The 21,840-nt window shown below is 35.1% G+C and overlaps 1 protein-coding gene across 3 annotated transcripts in view; it reads left to right on the plus strand.

The window, feature by feature from the left end:
- The window catches only part of AGPS (alkylglycerone phosphate synthase), a 211,460-nt gene that overhangs the window by 36,466 nt on the left and 153,154 nt on the right, over positions 1–21,840 (plus strand). For 2 of the 3 annotated variants that reach the window (XM_077154266.1, XM_077154267.1), the window contains exons 3-5: positions 16,878–16,968; positions 18,859–18,979; positions 19,073–19,147. In XM_077154266.1, the coding sequence (XP_077010381.1) occupies positions 16,878–16,968; positions 18,859–18,979; positions 19,073–19,147 (287 nt within the window). Of the gene's footprint in view, positions 1–7,729; positions 8,229–16,877; positions 16,969–18,858; positions 18,980–19,072; positions 19,148–21,840 lie in introns of those variants that run through there. The other variant, XM_077154268.1, reaches the window with a different exon arrangement.

Consider the following 21,840-nt stretch of genomic DNA (forward strand, 5'->3'; position numbering starts at 1 on the left):
TATTCTAATTTTTTCATGTTGTAAAGAGGTGTTGAAAATATGGAATAGGGGGATAAAACTATCTGATGTTCCGGAGAGGCTGGCCCTTCTGGGTTTCAGAATTTATCTGGCCTCCATCTGGAGGTAGTACGCTCTAGGTGTTCTTTAGGGTTGGCAGTAGTGGTTTTGGTTGGGGTTTTGCAAATTGTGATAAATAGCACTATCTACTGAAGCTTGCATAACAATAGCCTCCAGAGGAGCCTCTTACCTCTATTTGAACTCTCTCTAAATGTAACTCTTATTTGTTACATTTTGATTCCCCTTTTTGGTCAGGAAGGCATTGTCCATCCTTTGGTGCCAGGGCCAGGCTCCTCTCTGGAAGTCATATCCCACATTGCAGGGAGACTTTCACCCTGGGATGTCATGTCTCATGTAGTGGGGAGAGTAATGATTTTCCTTGCAGAGTTGTGCTTAGAGAGAGAGAGGCCACATCTGAGCAACAAAAAAGATCCTCTGGAAATAACTCTTAGGCATAACTATAGGTAGGCTTAGCTTTTCAGCTACATAAATAAGCTTCAGAAGAATAAACCCTAAGATCAAGGGCTTGGCCTATTGACTTGGAAGTCCCTAATGTTTGAGTCAGTATCAGGGGTTTCCCTGGTGGCAAAGTTTAATAGTACCATATTTTTTCTCCCGTCCTTCAAGGGACTTTGCCAATACTTTTTTGGGGGTGGGGGTGGGGGTGGTGCATGGTCCAGGAATCGAACCTGGGTCTCCTGCATGTAAGGCGAGCATTCTACCACTGAACCACCTGTGTACCCACCAATACTTCTTAATTATCTGCACAGCATACTCTGAGATGTATCCGGACATTACATTAAGCTATACAGAATACAAACCCTCATTCCCATTCTAGACTCCATGTGTTTGGAGTGTTTAAATGGTCTGTCCAGACAGATTGAGTTAGAGTATGTACTACAGAAAATTTAAGTTTTGGGTAAAATGCTTGTGAGACTATCTGATCTTCCCTAGGTGGGGAAGTTTGATATTTCCACCTTTTTCCCCAGTCCCTCGAGGGCTTTGTAAGTACTTTTTAATTTTCTACCCAGATTACTCTGGAAAAACCAACACGATCTCACTCCCTAGTCAAGGCTCCATGTAGTTTTATGGTGTTCTAATAAGCTGACCATACGAGTTAAATTGGATAGTGTACTACCGAGAGCATAAATTTTGTACCAAATAAGCATCTCTTCCTTTGATCGCACACAGAAGTTGTTGTATTAAAGTATAGTGTCTATTATCCTTTACGCTTTAGTCTGTTTCATACATATCTCTAATTGACATCTGATCAGTTTTTCATTTTAAACAGTTGCTGTATGAGTTAATGCTGACTTTCCTAGATACAGAATTCTAGCTCTCAGTCTAACTTGTCACATAGATACCTGAAGTTCCAGGTAATGACCAGGTTATACACAAAGAGATCATCATTCCAGAATTTAGAAATAAGTTACAATTGTCTCAGAAGAATTGGCATCTTAACTGTATTTAGTCTTCCAGTCGATGAACATGGCATGTCTTTCCATTTATTTAGTTTTTCTTTGATTTCTTTTGGCACTATCTTGTGGTTTTCTGTGTATAGGTCTTTTGGGGCTATTCTAGTTTGCCAGCTGCTGAAATACAATGTGCCAGAAACAGAATGGCTTTCAAAAGGGAATTTATTAAGTTGCAAGTTTACAGTTCTAAGTCCACAAAAATGCTCCAATTAATGCAAGTCTATAGAAATGTCTAAATTAAGGTACCAACAAGAGGTTACTTTCATTCAAGAAAGGCTAATGACATTCAGGGTTTCTCTTTCAACTGGAAAGGCACATGGTAAACATGGTGACGTCTGCTAGCTTTCTCTCCAGGCTTTTTGTTTCATGATACTCCCCCAGGGGCATTTACGTTCTTCATCTCCAAAGGTCTCTGGCTGCATGGCTCTCATGGTTTTCCTGGTTCTGTTGCTCTCCAGTTTTTTCCAAAATTTCTCCTCTTTTGAAGGATTCCAGTAGAGTAATCAAGACATACTGGAAATAGGTGGAGTCACATCTCCTCTAATCAAAGGTTAATACCCACAATTGGGACTTTGGGCATTATACATGAAGCCTAATGAATGCAGGTGGCTGAAGGATGCACTGACTGAGAAATAGATTGGTGAATGATGATGTATATATATGATCGAATATTGTGCTACTACAAAAAGGAACGAAGTCATGAGTCATGCAGTGATGTTAATGAACCTGTGGGACATTTCATGATGCATCTGAGATGATGGTATGTTAGTCTGTGACAAACTCTGGAATCTTTCCTGTAACTACATGTTGAAGAGTATTTTGAAAGCTATTGGTTTTTCTTTTTTTGCTTTGTATATATGTTATATTATACAATAAAAAAGTTAAAAAAGGGTAATACCCATAATTGAATGAGTGACATCTCTGTGAAGATAAACTAATCGATTTTCTAACATGCTGTGCTGAATAGGGTTTAAAAGAAATAGCTGCCTTTCAGTCTCTCACCATTGAGCATGATGCAGGCTAAAGGTTTTTTTTTTTTTTTTTTTTTTTTAAAGGAAAGACAGAGAGAAGGAAGGAAGGATAGAAGGAAGGAAGGAAGGAAGAAAGGGAAACATCTTTAAACATTTTCTTGTTTTTATTGTATTCTGTTTCTCCGTTTTTGTTACATGGGCTGGGGCCGGGAATCGAACCGAGGTCCTCCGGCATAGCAGGCAAGCACTTTGCCCGCTGAGCCACTGCGGCCCGCCCAGGCTAAAGGTTTTTCATATGTGCCCTTTATCATACTGAGAAAGTTTCCTTTGTTTCCTACCTTTTGAAGTGTTTTTATTAGGGATGGATGCTAAATTTTCTCTAATGGTTTCTCAGCATCAGTTGATATGATCATGTGATTTTTTTCCCTTTTGACTTGTTAATGTGCTGTAGTATGTTGATTGATTTTTTTGTGTTGAGCCATCCTTGCATTCCTAGTATAAACCCCAATTGCTCGTGATGTATAATGCTTTCAATGTGTCGTTGGGTTCGATTTTCTAGTATTTTGTTGAGAATATTTGCATCTGTATTCATTAGGGAGATTGATGTGTTCTCTTCCTTTCTTGTTGTGTCTTTATCTGGTTTTGGTATTAGACTGATGTTAACTTCATAAAATGAATTATATAGTGATCACTTTTTCTCAACTTTTTGGAAGAGTTTGAGCAGGATTGTTAGTTCTTTTTCGAATGTTTGATAAAATTCCTATGTGAAACCATCTGGTCTTGGGTTTTTCTCTGTGGAAGCATTTCCAAACATCCATGTCTCTATTCTCTGAGTATTGGTATCTGTGGCAGTTCTGCTCTGAAGTTTCTGTTGGTTCTGTTGTTTCTGGCTTTCTTCAAAATGTTTCCTCTTTGGAAGGATTCCAGTAAACTGATCAAGACCTACCTGGAATGGATGGAGTCATATCTCCATCTAATCAAAGGTCACACCCACAATTAGGCACCTCACATTTACATGGAGATAATCTAATCAAAGGTTTCTAGCATGCTTTATTGAATCAAGATTAAAAGAAATGGTTGCTCCCACAAGAATGTATCAGGATTAAAACATGGCTTTTCTGGAGTACATAATACTTTCAAATTGTCAGAGCTTCCTTCAGTTTTGCCAGTGTTTGCCTCATGTACTTTGGAACCCCTTGATTGCAGGTGTAAACATTTGTGATTATTACCTCCTCTTGGTGAATTGTCCCTTTTATTAATATGTAGTGTCCTTCTTTGTCTACTATGATGTCTTTACATTTAAAGTCTATTTTGTCAGATTTTATTATGACTATTCCTGCTGTTTCTGGGTTACAGCTTGCATAGAACATTGTTTTCCCTCCTTTTACTTCCAGTCTGTTTGTATCCTTGAGTCTAAAATGTGTCTCTTGTGAACCGTATATTGATGGATTATATATTTTTTCCATTCTGCCATCTATGTATCTTTTTGATGAGTTTATTCCATTAACTTTCAGAGTTATTATTGTAAAAGCTATTCTTGAATCTACTATCTTATTCTGACTGCAGCTACTGGCTGGAGAGATAGTGTGCATGGCGGGGCTACTGCTCCCAGCCTGTGGTAGCGGGATGGCTGGTCATGGTTTTGGGGACAGGCGAGTTGACTAATTCCTGCTGGGATCAGCTGATTCGTGGTACCTGGCTCCAGGCAGATCCACCACACCCATTCCAGTTCGTGGCACTTGTCTGGGTGAGCACTCCCAGAGACTGGGGGTGTGGCTCTCCATGGCTATCAGCCAGGTGTGCCTCCAGGCTTTCCGTGGTACTTCCAGCTTCCAAACCTCTCACAGAGGCCTCCCCTGCTAGCAGCATGTTAGGCTGGAGTTGAGGGATGGTCAGTTCCTTTTGATCTACACTTCCCTACCCATCACCGTCAGCCTGTGATCGGGATCATGGCTGATCTGACTTACCCCATTCTCCCCATCCTGATCCCCCCACCTCTCTCCTCTCCAAAACACCCTTCAGATTCTCTGCAGTTACTTTCTGGGACTACAGTCCCAGTCATTTTCTCCCAGTTCCGTATGTTGTCCCATGGAGCAGGGATGAACTCAATCTGCCACACTCTGCCATCTTCCCAGAAGTTGGGGCATAGATATTTATGGCTGGTATGTCTTCTTGATTAATTGTTCCTTCTTCGTCTGTTTTATTTGTTTTGCATTTGAAGTCTGATTTGCTAATATTAATAGTTACCCCCACTCATTTCTGGTTGTTGTTTGCTTGAAATATATTTTTCCAACCTTTCACTTTCAATCTGTTTTTGTCCTTGGGTCCAAAGTGAGTCTTCTGGGTGGGCCATGGTGGCTTAGTGGCAGAGTTCTCACCTGCCGTACGAGAGACCCAGGTTCGATTCCCGGTGCCTGCCTATGCAAAAAATGAATAAATAAATAAAAATTAAGTGAGTCTCTTGTAGAAAGCATTGGAAGGGTCCTGTTTTTAAATCCATTTTGCCAGTCTGTGTCTTTTGATTGGGGAATTTAATCCATTAACATTTAATGTTATTATTGACAAAGCAGTACTTTCTTCTTCCATTTTGTCTTTTGGATTTTATATGTTATATCTTAATTTTTATTTTCTTTTTATACTTACTGATAGTCTTCATTTCTGTACTCTCCTCCAAACCTCTCTCTACTGTCTTTTCTTATCTGCCAGTAGTGCTCCCTTTAATATTTCTTGTACAGCTGGTCTTTTAGTCACAGACTCTTTCAATGGTAGTTTGAAAATATTTTAAACTCTCCCTCATTTTTTTAGACAGCTTTGCAGGATATAGAATTCTTTTTTTTTTTCTTTAATTTTTAAATTGTTTTTAAAAATATGACAACAAAGAAATGCAAACATTCTTAACATATGATCATTCCATTATATGTATATAATCAGTAATTCACGATATCATCACATAGTTGCATATTCATCATCATGATCATTTCTTAGAACATTTGCATCAATTCAGGAAAAGAAATAAAAAGAAGACAACAGAAAAAAATTCATACATACCATACCCCTTACCCCTCCCTTTCATCGATCAATAGCATTTCAATCTAAGTTTATTTTAACATTTGTTCCCCCTATTATTTATTTTTATTCCATATGTTTTACTCATCTGTTGATAAGGTAGATAAAAGGAGCATCAGACACAAGGTTTTCATAGTCACACAGTCACATTGTGAAAGCTATATCGTTATACAATCATCTTCAAGAAACATGGCTACTGGAACACAGCTCCACATTCTCAGACGGTTCCCTCCAGCCTCTCCATCACATCTTGAGTAACAAGGTGGTATCTATTTAATGCGTAAGAATAACCTCCAGGATAACCTCTGGACTCTGTTTGGAATCTCTCAACCACTGACACTTTATTTTGTCTCATTTCACTCTTCCCCCTTTTGGTTGAGAAGGTTTTCTCAATCCCTTGATGCTGAGTCTCAGCTCATTCTAAGATTTCTGTCCCACGTTGCTGGGAAGGTCTACACCCCTGGGAGTCATGTCCCACGTAGACAGGGGGAGGGCAGTGAGTTTCCTTGCTGTGTCAGCTGAGAGAGAGAGGCCACATCTGCACAACAAAAGAGGTTCTCTTAGGGGTGACTCTTAGGCCTAATTTTAAGAAGACTTGACCTATCCTTTGTGGGGTTAGGTTTCATAGGAACAAACCCCAAGATTGGGGGCTCAGCCTATTGCTTTGGTTCTCTGCACTGCTTTTGACAATAGAATATAGAATTCTTGATTGGCAGTTTTTGTCTTTCGGAATCTTAAGTATATCATTCCACTGCCTTTTCACCCCCATATTTTCTGCTGAGAAATCCACATACAGTCTTATCGAGTGTGCTGGTTTGAAAGGATGTATGTACTCTAGAAAACCATGTTTTAATCCTAATTCCATTTTGTAAAGGCAACTGTTTCTTCTAATCCCTATTCGGTACTGTATGTTTTAAACTGTAATTAGAGTATCTTCCTGGAGATGTGACTCAATCAAGAGTGGTTGTTAAGCTGGATTAGTGGGAGACATGTCTCCACTCATTTGGATGGTCTTGATTAGTTTACTGGAATCCTATAAAGGAGGAAACATTTTGGAGAAAGGGGGAGATTCAGAGAGCAGATAAGAATGACAGCCATGAGAGAGCCACAGTAAAGAACGCCTCAGAGCTATGAAGCAGAGAGTCCACCAGCCAGCAACTTTTGGAGATGAAGAAGGAAAATACCTCCTGGGGAGCTGGAGAGGAAGCTAGAAGATGATGCCTTGTTTGCCGTGTGCCCTTCCAACTGAGAGAGAAACCCTGACCATGTTCACCATGTGCCCTTCTACTTGAGAGAGAAATTGGCCTTCGTGAATCAAGGTACCTTTCCCTGGATGCCTTAGATTGGACATTTCTAGAGGCTTGCTTTAGTTTGGACATTTTTATAGTCCTGAAAACTGAAACTTGCAACTTATTAAATTCCCCTTTTTGAAAGCCGTTCCATTTCTGGTATATTGCATTCCAGTAGCTAGCAAACTAGAACATCAAGTTTCCCTTGTATGTTATGGATCACTTTTCTCTTGCTGCTTTCAGAATTCTGTCTTTGACATTTGACAGTCTCGTTAGTAAGTGTTCTTGGAATAGGTCCATGTGGATCTATTCTGTTTCAAGTATGCTGTGCTTTTTGGAGTTGTGATTTTGTCTTTCATGAGAGATAGGAAATTTTTAGTGATTATTTCCTCTATTGTTTTTTTCTTATCCCTTTTTTCCTTCTCTTCTTCTTGGACACCTGTAACATGTATATTCTTGTGTTTCATGTTGTCATTTAGTTCCCTGAGACCCTGCCCATATTTTCCATTCTTTTCCCTATCTGTTCTTTTTGTGTAGGATTTCACATGTTCCGTCTTCTAGTTCACTAATTCTTTCTTCTGCCTCTTCAAACTTGCTGTTATAAGTCTCTATTGTGTTTTTTGTCTCTGTAGTTGTGCCTTTCGTGCTCTAAGTTCTGTCAGTTGTTTTTTCAAGCTTTCGAGTTCTTTATGGTCACCCAGTGTCTTCTTTATGTCCTTCTTCTCTTTTGCCTTATCTTCCCTCAACTCATTTATTTGATTTTTTATTTGATTTAGCATGTTTTTTGGAGCATTAATTAGTTCAAATATTTCATTTGAAGTATTAGTTTGTTCCTTTGACAGGGCCATATCTTCAGTTTTCCTAGTATGAGTCAAAAATTTTTGTTGATGTCTCAGCATCTGATTTCTCTGATTAGCTTAATCTGGGAGTCATATTCACTCTTTTAACCTAAAATTTTCTTTGGTTGGCTTTGCTTTTTATCTAATTTTTGACATCTGGTTCACCTTATCCTAGACCTCCAGCATATCTTCTGTTTAACTGTTCAGAATTGTTCAGCTTTTGTTTTTCTGGTTTTTGCCCTGCCTATGTGGAACTTTTTTTTTTATTAATAATGGTCTCCCCAGATACGATCCATCCTAATAAGATTTCCAAAACAAGACAGGCTCCAGTCTCAGGAGGAGGATGTAATCAGAATCAAGTTTCCCTAGGGATGAATCCCAGCAGTTTGTTTGAGATTCCTGTGAAGCCTCTAGACTCTATGCTTTTCCTTTCCTTCCCAGCAGGTGGTACTTGTCAGCCTGCAGTGCCCCACTGATGTAGAGTACCTGTCCCTGCCAGGGATGTGTTTGAGACAGAGGCTGATGTAGAAGGTAGGCTTAAGTTATTTCTGATTCCCAGTCCCATGGGTCTGAATTCTCTGCAGTAGGGCTGCCACATGAATTGGGCTTGCTCCCCCTTTTCTTGGGGAAGATATGCCCTTTAGGGAATTATATCTTTCGCTGTAGTTACTTTGTCTCTCAGACCTGTCTTAATTCTGCCCTTGCCTGGGTCAGTGTTGACAATTGAAAATGCCTGAGTCTTCCTCTAATGAGCTCCTTATTGTAGTGGGTTTTTTTGTTGTTTTTTTTTAAAGAATTCCCTTTCCAGAGCCAGTCCCCAGCCCCCAAGGGTTACCTGTCAAGAGTTGGAGTTGATACCTGACTCTGTGTCCTTGGGGCACGCCATCCCTTTCCCAGTATTCTGAGCTAGGCAGACTCCAAAAATGTCAGCATTCTCCACCCCCTATGCCCACCCCGCTTCATCAGCCTTACCTCCTTTCTGGTGGCAGAAACCTCAGGATTCTTTTCCTGCTTGCTCTCCATTTATCTGTGCTTGGAGCTTGTATTCAGCAGTCCAAATTTGTTAATTAAAATTACAATTTGAACTTGATAGACTGCCCTCCTTTGCTCCCAAAAGACCTCTTCTTTTTCTTATGGTGGAGTATTTCCAACTGAGCCTTCTGTGCCAGTTGGAGAGGGGTGCCAACCTCTGGATTTTAGAGGCTTTACTTAAAGTTCTGTGGTGTGATCCTAGCCCTTCTACCAATTCCAGACTTGTATACGCTTTGTGTCCCCCAAGCAGTTATTCCAGACAATTTCTGGCTATTTCCTAGCCTCCCTAGAGGACAAACTAAATTCTACACCTCCATACACCTTCATCTTGCCCTATCTTCTCCCCTATTTCTGATGCAAAGAAAATTGAAAAGGTAGGAGATTTTTATATGCAAATGTGATTGATTGTATATATTTTTGGGAGGGTGACTGACATTTCAAAGCATTGAGTTAGATGCACTTATTTAACCTTTATAGCTCGTAGGGAAAAAATCTGTGGTCTTTTCCTGAACACAGCCTGTCTTCCAAATTAATTTATAATTTGTCAGTTTATACATCCCTGTATTTATAATCTTGCCACTCTTATTCCTTCTTGGCATAGATGAATTTGAGCAGTAGAAGGTAGTATTTCAGATTTATTGCTATACATTTCTATAAATTAAAATTTTTGAAAAATTCATTTGTTCTATTACTTTTGATGTATTACAAATTAGTTGGTGCTTACTAAACAAGTTAGCGTATAAATGTAGAGAAAAATTTTTGGGTTTTTTATGCTTGTATATGTTTGGTGGCACAATTTTTCATTAAAATTTTAGCTGATAATAGCAAAAGCTATTACATCGCTTAGTAACTGTGGAACTTACCCCAACGATAGCTTGGTTGTATCTTTTAATATTTTTGCTGTCTTTTGTGCACTGCCAAAGTGTAAGAGTCAGTCACTTTGTCTTTAATCACCATGAAGCCTGATCTTCTTTGTTAGGTATTTTATGTTTACAGTGTTTATCTTTCCATATAGGATGATTTCATTAATCTTGGAAATTTGTTCTGATTCTTTATGTTCTAGAATCTACTTCAATCCAAAAGAAAAGTGGTAAATTGTTCTTACCTTATATTTTATGACAAAAACCACTTCTTAAAGTTTTCAAACTAATCTTCAGTTATGGTAAATATCTTTTCAGTAGTCCCATCGATACTACTATTGGTATAGGTTCTTGGCTTTCCCCTTTCCACATTTTAGGTAAAAGTTGCATGTTTCCTACCCCTCTATTCATCCCACAAATTTTTTACAGCTTTTGACCAAGCTACATTGTAAGTTCCTTTAGAACAAGGTCAGGTTATAATATCATTTCTATGTGTGCTGCATTGCTTAGTTACACTCTTATGGGTGTGTTTGCATTAGATCTAGATGTCGACCCAAATTATTTTTTAGAAATCATCACTTAGCTCTTTAAGTAATTCTTAATTCTTTTAGCTTTTCTTATAATGTTTCTTTTTCATCCATTTACTTCTTTGACTTGCCAAGTTTTCACTTTTACTTTATAACATCTTATGGGCTTTTTTGAACCCTTGCAAAATGTAAGGCTTTGTCATCGTGAAGCCAGGCTTCCTGTAATGTTTTACAAATGACAGATTATTACATTCAAGAAAAAGTATAATTAAAGAGCTTACATTGTGCCATAGAGCTTTTTAAAAACTGACTTATTTCTGCTGGAATTGTTGATAATAGAGTAAACTCTTAAGACCAAGGTTCTGCCAAGCAAGATTTATTTTTTAAGTCTGAAATATTGTGCATCCAGATGTAGAGAGAGATTGAGTTTTCGTGGTGGAAGTTATTTTTAAACTTGACACATGACAATGATGCTATAACCCTCTATCTATAAGTTTAAGTATTCTGAATGTGGTTACCCTTGTATTTTATGAGGGAAAAAGTAATGTTATTTGTGGATTAAAGGATTTACAAAGGTTTCAGGATGATTGTCATGAATATCAATTACCTACTATTTTGAAGAGACCCAAATTTACAGTCGAAATGTAAGGGCCCATGCTTCTCCAAAGTTAAAAATAGCATTAGTGTATAATCTAGCAATTTTACTCCTAGGTATATATAACATACCCAAGAGAATTGAACACAGGTCTCAAGCAAATTCTTGCACACCAGTGTTCATAAAATTATTTGCAATGGCCAAAAGGTGGAAACAACCCAAGTATCTATCCATAAATGAATGGATAAATAAAATGTGGTATATCTCTACAATGGAATACTATTCAGCTGTAAAGGGATGTTCTGAAATAGGCTACAATTTTGAAAACATTGTACTAGTGAAATTAGCCAGGCATAAAAGGACAAATATTATATGACTTCATTTCTCTGAATACTTAGAATAAGCAGATTCAGAGAGATGGAAAACAGGTGGAGGTTAGCAGGGGTTAAGAGAAGAGAGTGTGGAAGTTACTGCTTAATGGATACAGACTTTCTCTATGGGGTGATGAAAGTTTGGAGGTACATAGTGGTGATGGTTGTACAATATCATGATTGTAATTAATGCCATGATAATAGATTGTACAGTTAAAAATAGCAAATTTTGTGGTACATATATTTGACCACAATTTTAAAAAAAGTAAGGTTCACATTAAAATGTAATAGTTCCAAATTAGTCTTTTCTAACATAGTAGCATGTGTGTTATAGCTAACTTCTCTGAATTTATATTTTTACATAAGCTAAAATAAGGAGTATTTATATGTGAAATATTTATCTTTAGTTTTATTAACTATGAGTCCATATTTTCTTTCATTCAAATTTCCTTAAGTTTATGAAAAAGTTATTTATTTTATAATACTTAAATTCAAACATACCATTTCAGTTTATATTATTAGGGCTTGTGATTTTTAAATATATAAAAAAGGAGCTGCTTTGGTTAAAGCATATTTATTCTTTGTTTTTTCTTCCTTCACTCTACCATTTCCCTTTTATGTAAAGATTGACCTTTATATATAGATTACTTTGAGAATGAATTTTAGTAGTATTTTTGTGTGAAGTTAACATAAGTGATGACATCTGCTCAGAGCCCATGTTGTGTAACTGTTAAATTTATGTGACAAATGAGTGCTTCCTTTTATTCTAGTTGGAAATTCCTTATGTAGGGTCCTACACTAGCTCCTTTAGTATTAAGTTCTGCATTATTCTAAACGTATTGGATTGCATCTTCTGAAATCAAAGTAATCTTTTGAGGCTAGTTGCTAAAAGCTTTTTGCAGGTGTTCTAGCTCTGATGAAATGAGTGGGAAATAATCTTGAGCAGAAGTATTCCACTCTGAACATTTAAAATAGCTTGTTAAGGCATAGATGTTAAAGATCTATTTATAGTCCATTCTGACCTGTTTTCACCAATGGTTTAATTGTTCTTTGATCTGTTATAGATCAAAGTTGAATAGATTTCTCTCTTAAAGCACACACAACGAAAGAATAAAACAATCATAGAAGATTTAAATTACCATCTTGGAAATATATTATTATTTGTATTTATTTATTTATTTGCATGGGCAGACACTGGAAATTGAACCTGGGTCTCCAGCATGGCAGGCAAGAACTCTGCCTGCTGAGCCACTGTGTCCTAACTGAAACATTAATTTTGATCCTACGTTTTACCATATATAAAGATCAATTCCAGATAGATTATAGATCTAAATGTGTAAGTTAAAACTATCAAACTGCTAGAAGAATTCACAGAATATCTTTCTGAATTTGAAGTAGGCAAAAAGCAAGGAGCAAAAAGCAGTAATTATAAAGGAAAAAAAATGAATCAATTAGGCAGCATTAACATACAGAACTTCTGTTAATCAAATCACAGAGTAAGAGAAAATATTTAATATGTGTATAAATGTCCTTGATTCCAGAATACATAAAGAAATTTATTTATCAATGAGAGAATAATAATAACCCAGTAGAAACATGAACAAAAACGTCACCTGGCATTCAAAACATGGATATTCAAATACACAATGGCCATATGAATAACTGCTCAATCCCATAGGTTATCTGAAATTCAAGTTAAAACATAGTGAGATACCACTAGAATGTCTTATAATGAAAGGAACTGTGCTGGTTTGAAAGGATGTATGTCCCCTAGAAAAGCCATGATTTAATCTAAATCCCATTTCATAAAAGCAGAATAATCCCTCTTCAATACTGTATGTTTGAAACTGTAATCAGATCATCTTCCTGGAGATGTGATTTAATCAAGAGTGGTTGTTAAGCTGGATTAGGTGACAACATGTCTCCACCCATTTGGGTGAGTCTTGATAAGTTTCTGGAGTCCTATAAAAGAGGAAACATTTTGGAGAATGAAGGGGATTCGGAGAGAACAGAGCAAAACGACATAGCCACAAGAAGCAGAGTCCACCAGCCAGTAACCTTTGGAGATAAAGAAGGAAAATGTCTCCCAGGGAGCTTCATGAAACAGGAAGCCAGGAGAAGAAGCTAGCAGATGATGCCGTATTCACCATGTGCCCTTCTAGATGAGAGAGGAACCCTGACTGTGTTCACCATGCCTTTCCAGATAAGAGAGAAACACTGACTGTGTTCGCCATGTAACTTCTCACTTGAGGGAGAAGCCCTGAACTTCATTGGCCTTCTTGAGCCAAGGTGTCTTTCCTTGGATGCCTTAGATTGGATATTTCTGTAGACTTATTTTAATTGGGATATTTTCTCCGCATTGGAACTGTAAACTAGCAACTGATTGGAATTAAATTCCCCTTTTTGAAAGCCATTTCGTTTCTGGTATATTGCATTCTGGCAGCTAGCAAACTAGAACAGGAACTGTTAACACAATTGAGGGGAGGATATAGAGCAGTCAAACTCTCATACATTGTTGGTTAACATTTTGGTAAATTATTTTCCAACATCTGTGCACAGCTTAATAGCCTAGAAATTCCACCCTAGTTATATACCAAGCACAAACATGTGTATGTGTTCTCCAGAAAACAAGTTTAGTTATATCTCAGCATGCACCAAAAACTGTAAACCACTCAATTGTCTGTCAGCAATTCGATAGATAAAGAAATTGTGGTATAGTCACAGAATGGAATTTAGCCATAAAAATGAGTGAACTGAACTGCATGTAACAGCATAGATCAATCTTACAAGCATAATATTGAGCAAAAGAAGGTAGACACGGTGTAGTTTTTTTATATGACTTTATTTATATGAAGTTCATAAAAAATCAAAACTTATAACCTGTGATGTTAAAAATCAACATAGTCATTTCTTTGGTGGGGGAAAAGGTGGTTATGCCTGGAAAAGAGCATGAGGGGGTCTTCTGGGGTGCTGATTGTGTTTTCTGGATGCTGATTACATGGTAGATTTGCTTTGCAAAAATTTATCTAGCTGTATACTTATTTTTTGTCCATATTTTGTATGTATATTATACTTCAGTATTTTGTAAATAGATATTTACAAAATATAGATGTTTTACAAAATCAAACAAAATATAGATGTTTTACAAAATCAAACAAAACCAAAACAGCTATAGAAGAGTATGGTAGTCTTATTTGGCTGTCCCATCAACATTTTTTTGTGGGGGGAGAGTAGAAAAGATGCAAGAACATTACAGTGAAAAAGATTGCTGAATATGGCTGCTGTGATTTTATAAATACCATTCATATAGAGTTTTAGAATAATGATCTCACTTGAAATAGAGGTAGAGGAAGAATGAGCCTAGAGGTAGCATTACAGTGGTTAAGAACACAGACTGAGGCCTTTATTACTAGGTTCAGATCTTGATTTTGTAAATTGCTGTGTGATCTTGAGTGAGTTACTTAACGCTCTGTGTCTTAGTTTTCTAGTCTATAAAGTGGTAATATTAGTACCTATCTCACGATGTTATTGTAAGTTAATATACATAAAACACTTAAAACAGTGGGTGGCACATGGTAATGCTTATGTAAATCTTTATGTAAATAAAATCTTAAAAATATGTTTTGAAATGTAAATTTTCAAGCTTACTTTGGTCTTTTCATAGTTTTATGTTACTGTTATTGTAACTTTTTAGATGTTGGATTATTGTTTACATACTAACCTTTCCTCACTGAACTGATCTAGATGAGGACGCATTTTGCGTATCTTTTTATTTCTAGTACTTTTTTGCTGTTTAATATTTTGCTATCTATGTGAAGTATGTCTTAAATTGTGAAGATGGTTTCTAAGCACTTGAACTTTTCAGTCTTATATATGAAATTTGGATTTCTTGTATATATGATTGAGATTGAAATGATGTTCGTGTTTCAATGTAAATGACTCATACTTTTAAAATAGGATTGATATGGGAAGATGAAAGAAACTGAATAACAAATTTGATTTCTTTTCATACTGCTTACCCTCTCTATCTCTATAGTGCTCTTTTATGTAAGTTTAAAATTTATGGTAACTGTTCAGATAAAATTTAGAGCCTTGCAGATCCATTGGTTTATTTAATACTCCCTGTTCTTATAGTGGTCACACTTTAAACACCATGATACAATGTTATAATTTTAAAGACAATCATATATTTTACAGAAATTAAGAAAAAATAATTGCATATATTTATCCACATATTTTCCACTTCTGGTATTTATTCCTCCCTGGAAATTTCATTTCAATTGTCATTTCCCCTCATCTTATAGAAATTCCTTTAGCATTTCTTATAGTAGAGGCCTGCTGGTATCAAGTCTCTTGGTTTTTATCTGAATATGTACTCCACTTTTGTTTTTGGGTAATATTTTTACCAAATATAGAATTTTGGATTGACAGTCTTCTTTTCAGCACTTTAAAAATGTTATTCCATTGTTTCCTAGACTCCATAGTTTCTGATGAGAAGTCAGTCATATTCTTATTGTTATTATTTTTTATATACTGATTGTTATTACTTTGTACTGTAACATTTTTCTCCGTGTGCTTTCAAGATTTTTTTTTCTCTCTTTCTTTCTCCAATTCGACTATGATGTGCCTAGACGTGGTTTTATACTGCTTGGAGTTCATTGAACTTACTGAATATCTGTGTTTATGTCTTTCATCAAATACGGAAAGTTTTCACCTATTGTTTCTTCAGATTATTTGTTCCATTCCCCTTCACTTCTCCTCCTTGCACTCGAATTACATGTATATTAGTCTTTTGTTAAGGTTCCGTAGATCCCTGAAGCTCTTTATTTATTTTAAAATTTTCTCTCTTTTCTCCAGAAAACTATTTCTGCAAGTTCACTGACATGTCTAATATGCTAAGTCCATCTGATGAATTTTTATTTTGTATTTTCAATTTTTTAATAGTTTGTTTTTCTGCTGAGATTTTCTTTCTGCTGTTCCTGCAAGCATATATTTTCCTATTTGTCTTTTAGCATAGTTATAATAACTACTGTAAAATACTTGTTTCCTATGTCCTGTATCTTGGGTCATTTTGGAGTCAGTTGCCATTAATTGCTCTTTCTTTTGATTATGTATCACACTTTAGATTTTTCATGTCTAGGAATTTTGGAATGTATCTTGGGTATTGTGAATGATATGCTGTAGGACTCTGGATTCTGTATTCTGTTATATTTCTCTGAAGAGTTTATTTTTTAAGTCAGGCAATTAACTGATTTCATACTCCAAAATCTGTTCCTTGATGGTGGCTAGCAGCTGAAATGTCTGTTCACTTCTCTTATGTTTTAGCCAGGCTGCTTGGAGTCTCCTCTATACATGTATATTTTAGGGACAACTCGAGACTTAGAAAGAGTAGATAACACAGGAGGCTCCCTCTGACTTTCTCGGTGATTTCTCTGCATACTTTCCAAAAACTGTGTTCCTCTGAACATGGTACTCTTGTTCTTCAAGCCAGAAAGACTGAAGGTTTCCTGAGTTCCTTCTTTTTGTGGTACCAATTGGGGCCTTCCCTCTGGGTAAAAACTGTTTAAAACAAAATATAACAAAACTTTGGAAACTCACCCTTCTTCCAGGTGTAACATAACCACCTGATCCCCATTTTTTACTGCATTTGCTTTGCCTTCAGATACTTGGGTTCTTGTTTGCTTCATTTTGTTTGTTTTTATTTTTATCTGGAGTTTATAATTATGTATGGGAGGGCAGCTTTAAATTTAAATGAAGATACCTTGCTCTAACTTTTTACCTTCTTTGTACCTTAGGTACTCACTTAGTGGCATGGTTTTACCAACTTTTAAAGATTGGATCCAAAATAACCTTGGAGTAAATATGGAGCATAAAACTACCTCTAAAGTAAGCAAATAAGAATGATTAATAACCTGTTTATCTGTTATTTTTTAAATCCCTAAATATTAGATTGATCTGTGTAATTTGTTATTGTTGCTTTAATCCTTTTGTCATGCTTTTCCTTATAGTGGCCTTATTAGACCATCTAAGAACAGTTCATTTAGAGTCCCAGCTATCAGTGCTAAATTCTGAGATTTATCTGGCAAAATCTTTATTCTTTGAGCCTCAGTTATCCTAATTTGAGAAGTGGGAGTATTTATGGCCTCTTCTACCTCCCACAGGTTAGTAGTGAAATTCAAATGAATTAATTGTGTGAGAGCACTTTATTACAAAAATTTAAGTTGTTATATTTAGGTTATATAATAGACTAAGAGTAATCTAGGGTTAATCAGAATAATTTAAAATAAATATGTAATTTTACAATTAATGTTAGAACATGTAGAATATATGCAGAATTACAAAAAGTAAAACTTTAAGATATGGGTGATAGAGAATTTTTAGTTTGCTCATGTAGTTTCACTTTTCTCTAAGTGGAATTGAAAAACTTTGAACTATCTATACATAGAAAACTAGTGAAATATTTGGCATTTCTTTTTGTTACTATTGTTTATTATTATTATTTTGCTATAGTATGGTATTCTGTATGTCCTAACTAGATAAGTTCCCCAAACACAAGGACTATGTCTTGCATTATTTTCTCTACAATACCTAACATGTTATTGAGATACTATAGTTATTCAGTGAGTACTTATTAAATTTATAGGTCTCTTATCTCTCTCTCTCTCTCCCTCCTTCTCTGTCTCTCTGTGTAATTACTATTCTTTTTACATTTGTACAGTCCACATACTATATTCAGATTTCACCAATTTTATATGCTCCACATTTTATTTTTGAGCTCTTAGATTTTTGATAACTTAACAAAATTGTAAGTTACATATTTTACTTTATTTGTGGGGACCATCATTTCCTTCTGCTATAGGATACCTTCTATGAGGTCAAAGATTTTTTCTCTTTCTGTTTTACTCAGAGCCTAGAATGGTATTTGGGGCTTAATCAGGCACTCAATTAAATTTAGAACTATAATAAGAGAGTACAAAAATTTGAAATTACTGTATATTTAAGTATTCTTACACTTTGATTTTCCAAATACTGTATCCATGATTTTTGTTTTCAAAGCAGATTTGATTTGACCAGTCATTTATAGACTTCTTCCTATTTCTTAGGCATGATATTAAGTGCTTTTTACAAAAATTATCATATAACCTGCCTTCCTTACAGTAGTCCTATAGATTTTGGGGTGATAATTACGTTTAACAGATGAAGAAACCAAGACTCCAATAAGTTGGGTGAATTGCCGTATAGCACATAACTTTATTTAATTTTGAAGTTGAGAATTTATTTTTTATGTTGCCTGTCATTTGAAATTGAGTATCAAGTTTATAGTTATGGTGTAAGTTTTAAAGCAGTCCTATAAATGAGTTTACTACTTATTGTGAGACTTCTTGAATATTTTAAAGTAGAGGTCAAAGTATAGTGAATGCTTAATTTTGTCTGCAGGTGAAAATGCAGATTATGCAAAAGTCATGTAGTTTACTCCCAGTCTCCTTAATCCAATATTGAACACTTAACACTGCTGTCTTCCCTGTTGATTCCTGTCTACAAATGGAAAGGCAGTCCATGGAAACAAAAGATGAAATATAGGACCTATGTAATTTATATTATAGAATGTGATTAGCCAGACTAGTTATGATTTGTAGCAGTCACAAACTTTTCATTTGTTATTTTTTTATGCTTCTGTCTTACTTTTGATATGATTATAGTTATTCTCATGAAGAGAAATATTTAAAAAAAAATTTTTTCTATAAATAAGTCAAAGAAATCAATTTTATTTTCTAGGCATCCTTAAATCCTAGTGATACACCTCCATCTATTGTAAATGAAGATTTTCTTCATGACCTTAAAAAAACTAATATTTCATATTCACAAGAAGCAGATGATCGAGTATTTAGAGCTCATGGTAAGCTATTTTATAAAAACATTACTTATTTTTAGTTTAAAAATTCCCTAGTATTTAAGATGTTTCTGCATTTTTTTTTTAAACCACAAATAGGTCATTGTCTTCAAGAGATATTTTTGCTCAGGGAAGGAATGTTTCAGCGAATTCCTGATATTGTTTTATGGCCAAGTAAGTTTTTTCCTTTCTCTATATCATTAATTTAGTATTGTTAAATCTAAAGTAAATTTAGAATTGAAAGTATATACTTTTTAACATGTGAGATGTAAAAAGTAAAGATAGCTGTAGTTTTAAAGAGTTCTTTAAAGGTCTTGAAATCTTGATATGATCGTCCTGAAGTATTGTTGTTTATGATTGATTTTAATGTTAATGATTTTAAATGTAAATATTCATATTGGAAGGTCAATAGAAAAATGTATTTTTTGTTCGTTTGAAAGCTTAGTGAAAATTGTGTCATTCAGTGATATATTCAAATGTATAGAAACTTTTTGTAATTCCTTGCATCAAACTAATAGTGTTAATTTGTTGACTCAGATTAAGGGCTAAATATCATGGTGTTTAAATGACTAAATAAGTGTTTAAAATTATATATGTATGTCTATACATACTGTCTTTGAAATGAGTAAGTAAGTCTTGAGAAGTTCATCTCATGCAGAGATTTATCTTGATATAGAGGATGGGTGTGCTTCCTGTTGGTATTTTGCTCTTAGTGATGATTAAGCACATTAAGGGTATATGATTTTTATACCCATCTCTTTTAGCAGATAATTTAAAGCAGAACAGGTCTATTGTTTACAGCTGTCCATGATTGCCTTTTTAAGACGTTCTATTGATCTTCTTCTAATCCTCTTTCCTCTTCAGTGTCTATAAAAGGAGTATATATTTTGTTTTTTAATAAATTATCTTATTCATGGACTCTCAGTTCTTAGATGTGACCCTTCTACTCTTGAGGGAAAAAAAATCATACTTTAATATGGGAATAGGAGAGAGTTGCAATAAGCAGGAGGAAATCCCAGGAGCATATTAAGCAGAGATGAAATCCCTTTCTTGATACTTGTGATATATATCTGTCTATCCATTTGTAATAGAAAAAAAATCTTTTGTCTTTGTTAGTTTAGTATAGAAATTCAGCTTTTCCTAAGAAAAATAAAAATTGTCCTCAAATAGAAGAAACATTTTTGTCTTGGCTGTCAGTGTTTTAGTGGCTCAAGACTACTTTTCCACCAAGATTTAGGGACAGTTTATTCCATATTTCAATGAAAAAACTTGAAAGTGAAATTTATCAATTTCATTCCCCATAGGAAGTCTAATAGAATAATTCTTTGACATATATGAAAGTAGAATTTTCAAGCATGTCTTGTATGCATTTTCTTTGTGAGTTTGAATATCAAAATATTGAGAGAATCCCATGGTGGGAATTCATATCTTGCTTTAAGAAATCTCAAACATTTAAAATAATCCATATTTAAGAAGCACTTGGAGTTATTCATTGCACAAAAGATTCTTTGCTTTGTAAAATCCTTCCTGTTTGGTTGGTTCTCGTGACTTTTCTTCCCCCCAGACCCCCAGTCCCAATGATAATTCAGGCCCTTATCAGTGCATACTGGATTTTTGTAACAGCATTAAAGATATCTATGCTTCAAGTTTCTTGTCCTCCAAACCACCCATATACTATTGAGAGGTTAAGTTTTCTAAAATATTCCCTTCTACATCTTGTTCCATATCTCAGGGATATACATGAATAGTATATTGTTGGCTGGATCATGCTTCTTATTTATTCTGTTGAATCTTCCAGGAAAATACTTCTTGGGGATAGTTTGTTTTCCATTAGACTGTTAATTCACTGAGACCTTTATTTAACCTTAACGTAAATTTCATATTGGTGATATTGTCCGAATATTTCTTTGTACAAGGGCAGGTTTTGAAACAGTGTGGTTAAATGTAGGATATTTCATAAAATGGAGGTCTTGCTGTTTGGGTATTTGTGAATGTGTATGTATATTTGACATGCATATTAGAACATGGAAAATCTCGTTATGGTAGTCTGTAAGTCTTGCTGTAATTTTTTTTAACTTTTTTTTATTGTATAATATAACATATATACAAAGCAAAGAAAGGAAAAAGCAATAGTTTTCAAAGCACTCTTCAACAAGTAGTTACAGGACAGATCCCAGAGTTTGTCATGGGCTACCATACCATCATCTCAGATTTTTCCTTCTAGCTGCTCCAGAATATAGGAGGCTAGAAGGAATAAATATTTTTTTGTTATCACAATTGACTTTTTTTTTCTTTTTGTGAAAATAACATATATACAAAAAAGCAATAAATTTCAAAGCCCAGCACAACAGTTAGTTGTAGAACAGATGTCAGAGTTTGGTGTAAGTCTTGCTGTTATTTGAATTTTCCATGTTACTTTAATAGGATGATTAGGCTTGACTCAGGGTAAGGATTTGTAATATATATATATATATATAACTTTCCTAGTTTGTAGTCATCCTTTACACATTGTGAATATCTTCACATTAACATTTAGTTTGGACAAGTAATTAGTCACTACCACAATTTGTATTGTCTGGTAAGTGCACTTGTAAAAATTAAAATCTTTAGTGATACATTTATAAAATTTACTTATTTAATTTAGTAATAATATGTTTATGTATTATTTTTAGAGGCCTAGATTCTGAAAAAATGAGGCTTTGGAATTACATGCTTGGCACTGTTAATAGGGTGCTGAGGATGAGCAGTTAGCAGAACGAAAGTGCCTGTCCTTGGGTGCCATACAGGTTAGTGAGAGGAGACAGATAATAAACAAATAAATTTATAGTATGTTAGGTGCTAAAGAGTCTTGAAAAAAAAAATAAAGC

This window comes from Tamandua tetradactyla, chromosome 3 (assembly GCF_023851605.1).
Source record: "Tamandua tetradactyla isolate mTamTet1 chromosome 3, mTamTet1.pri, whole genome shotgun sequence".
Classification (NCBI taxonomy): Eukaryota; Metazoa; Chordata; class Mammalia; order Pilosa; family Myrmecophagidae; genus Tamandua; species Tamandua tetradactyla.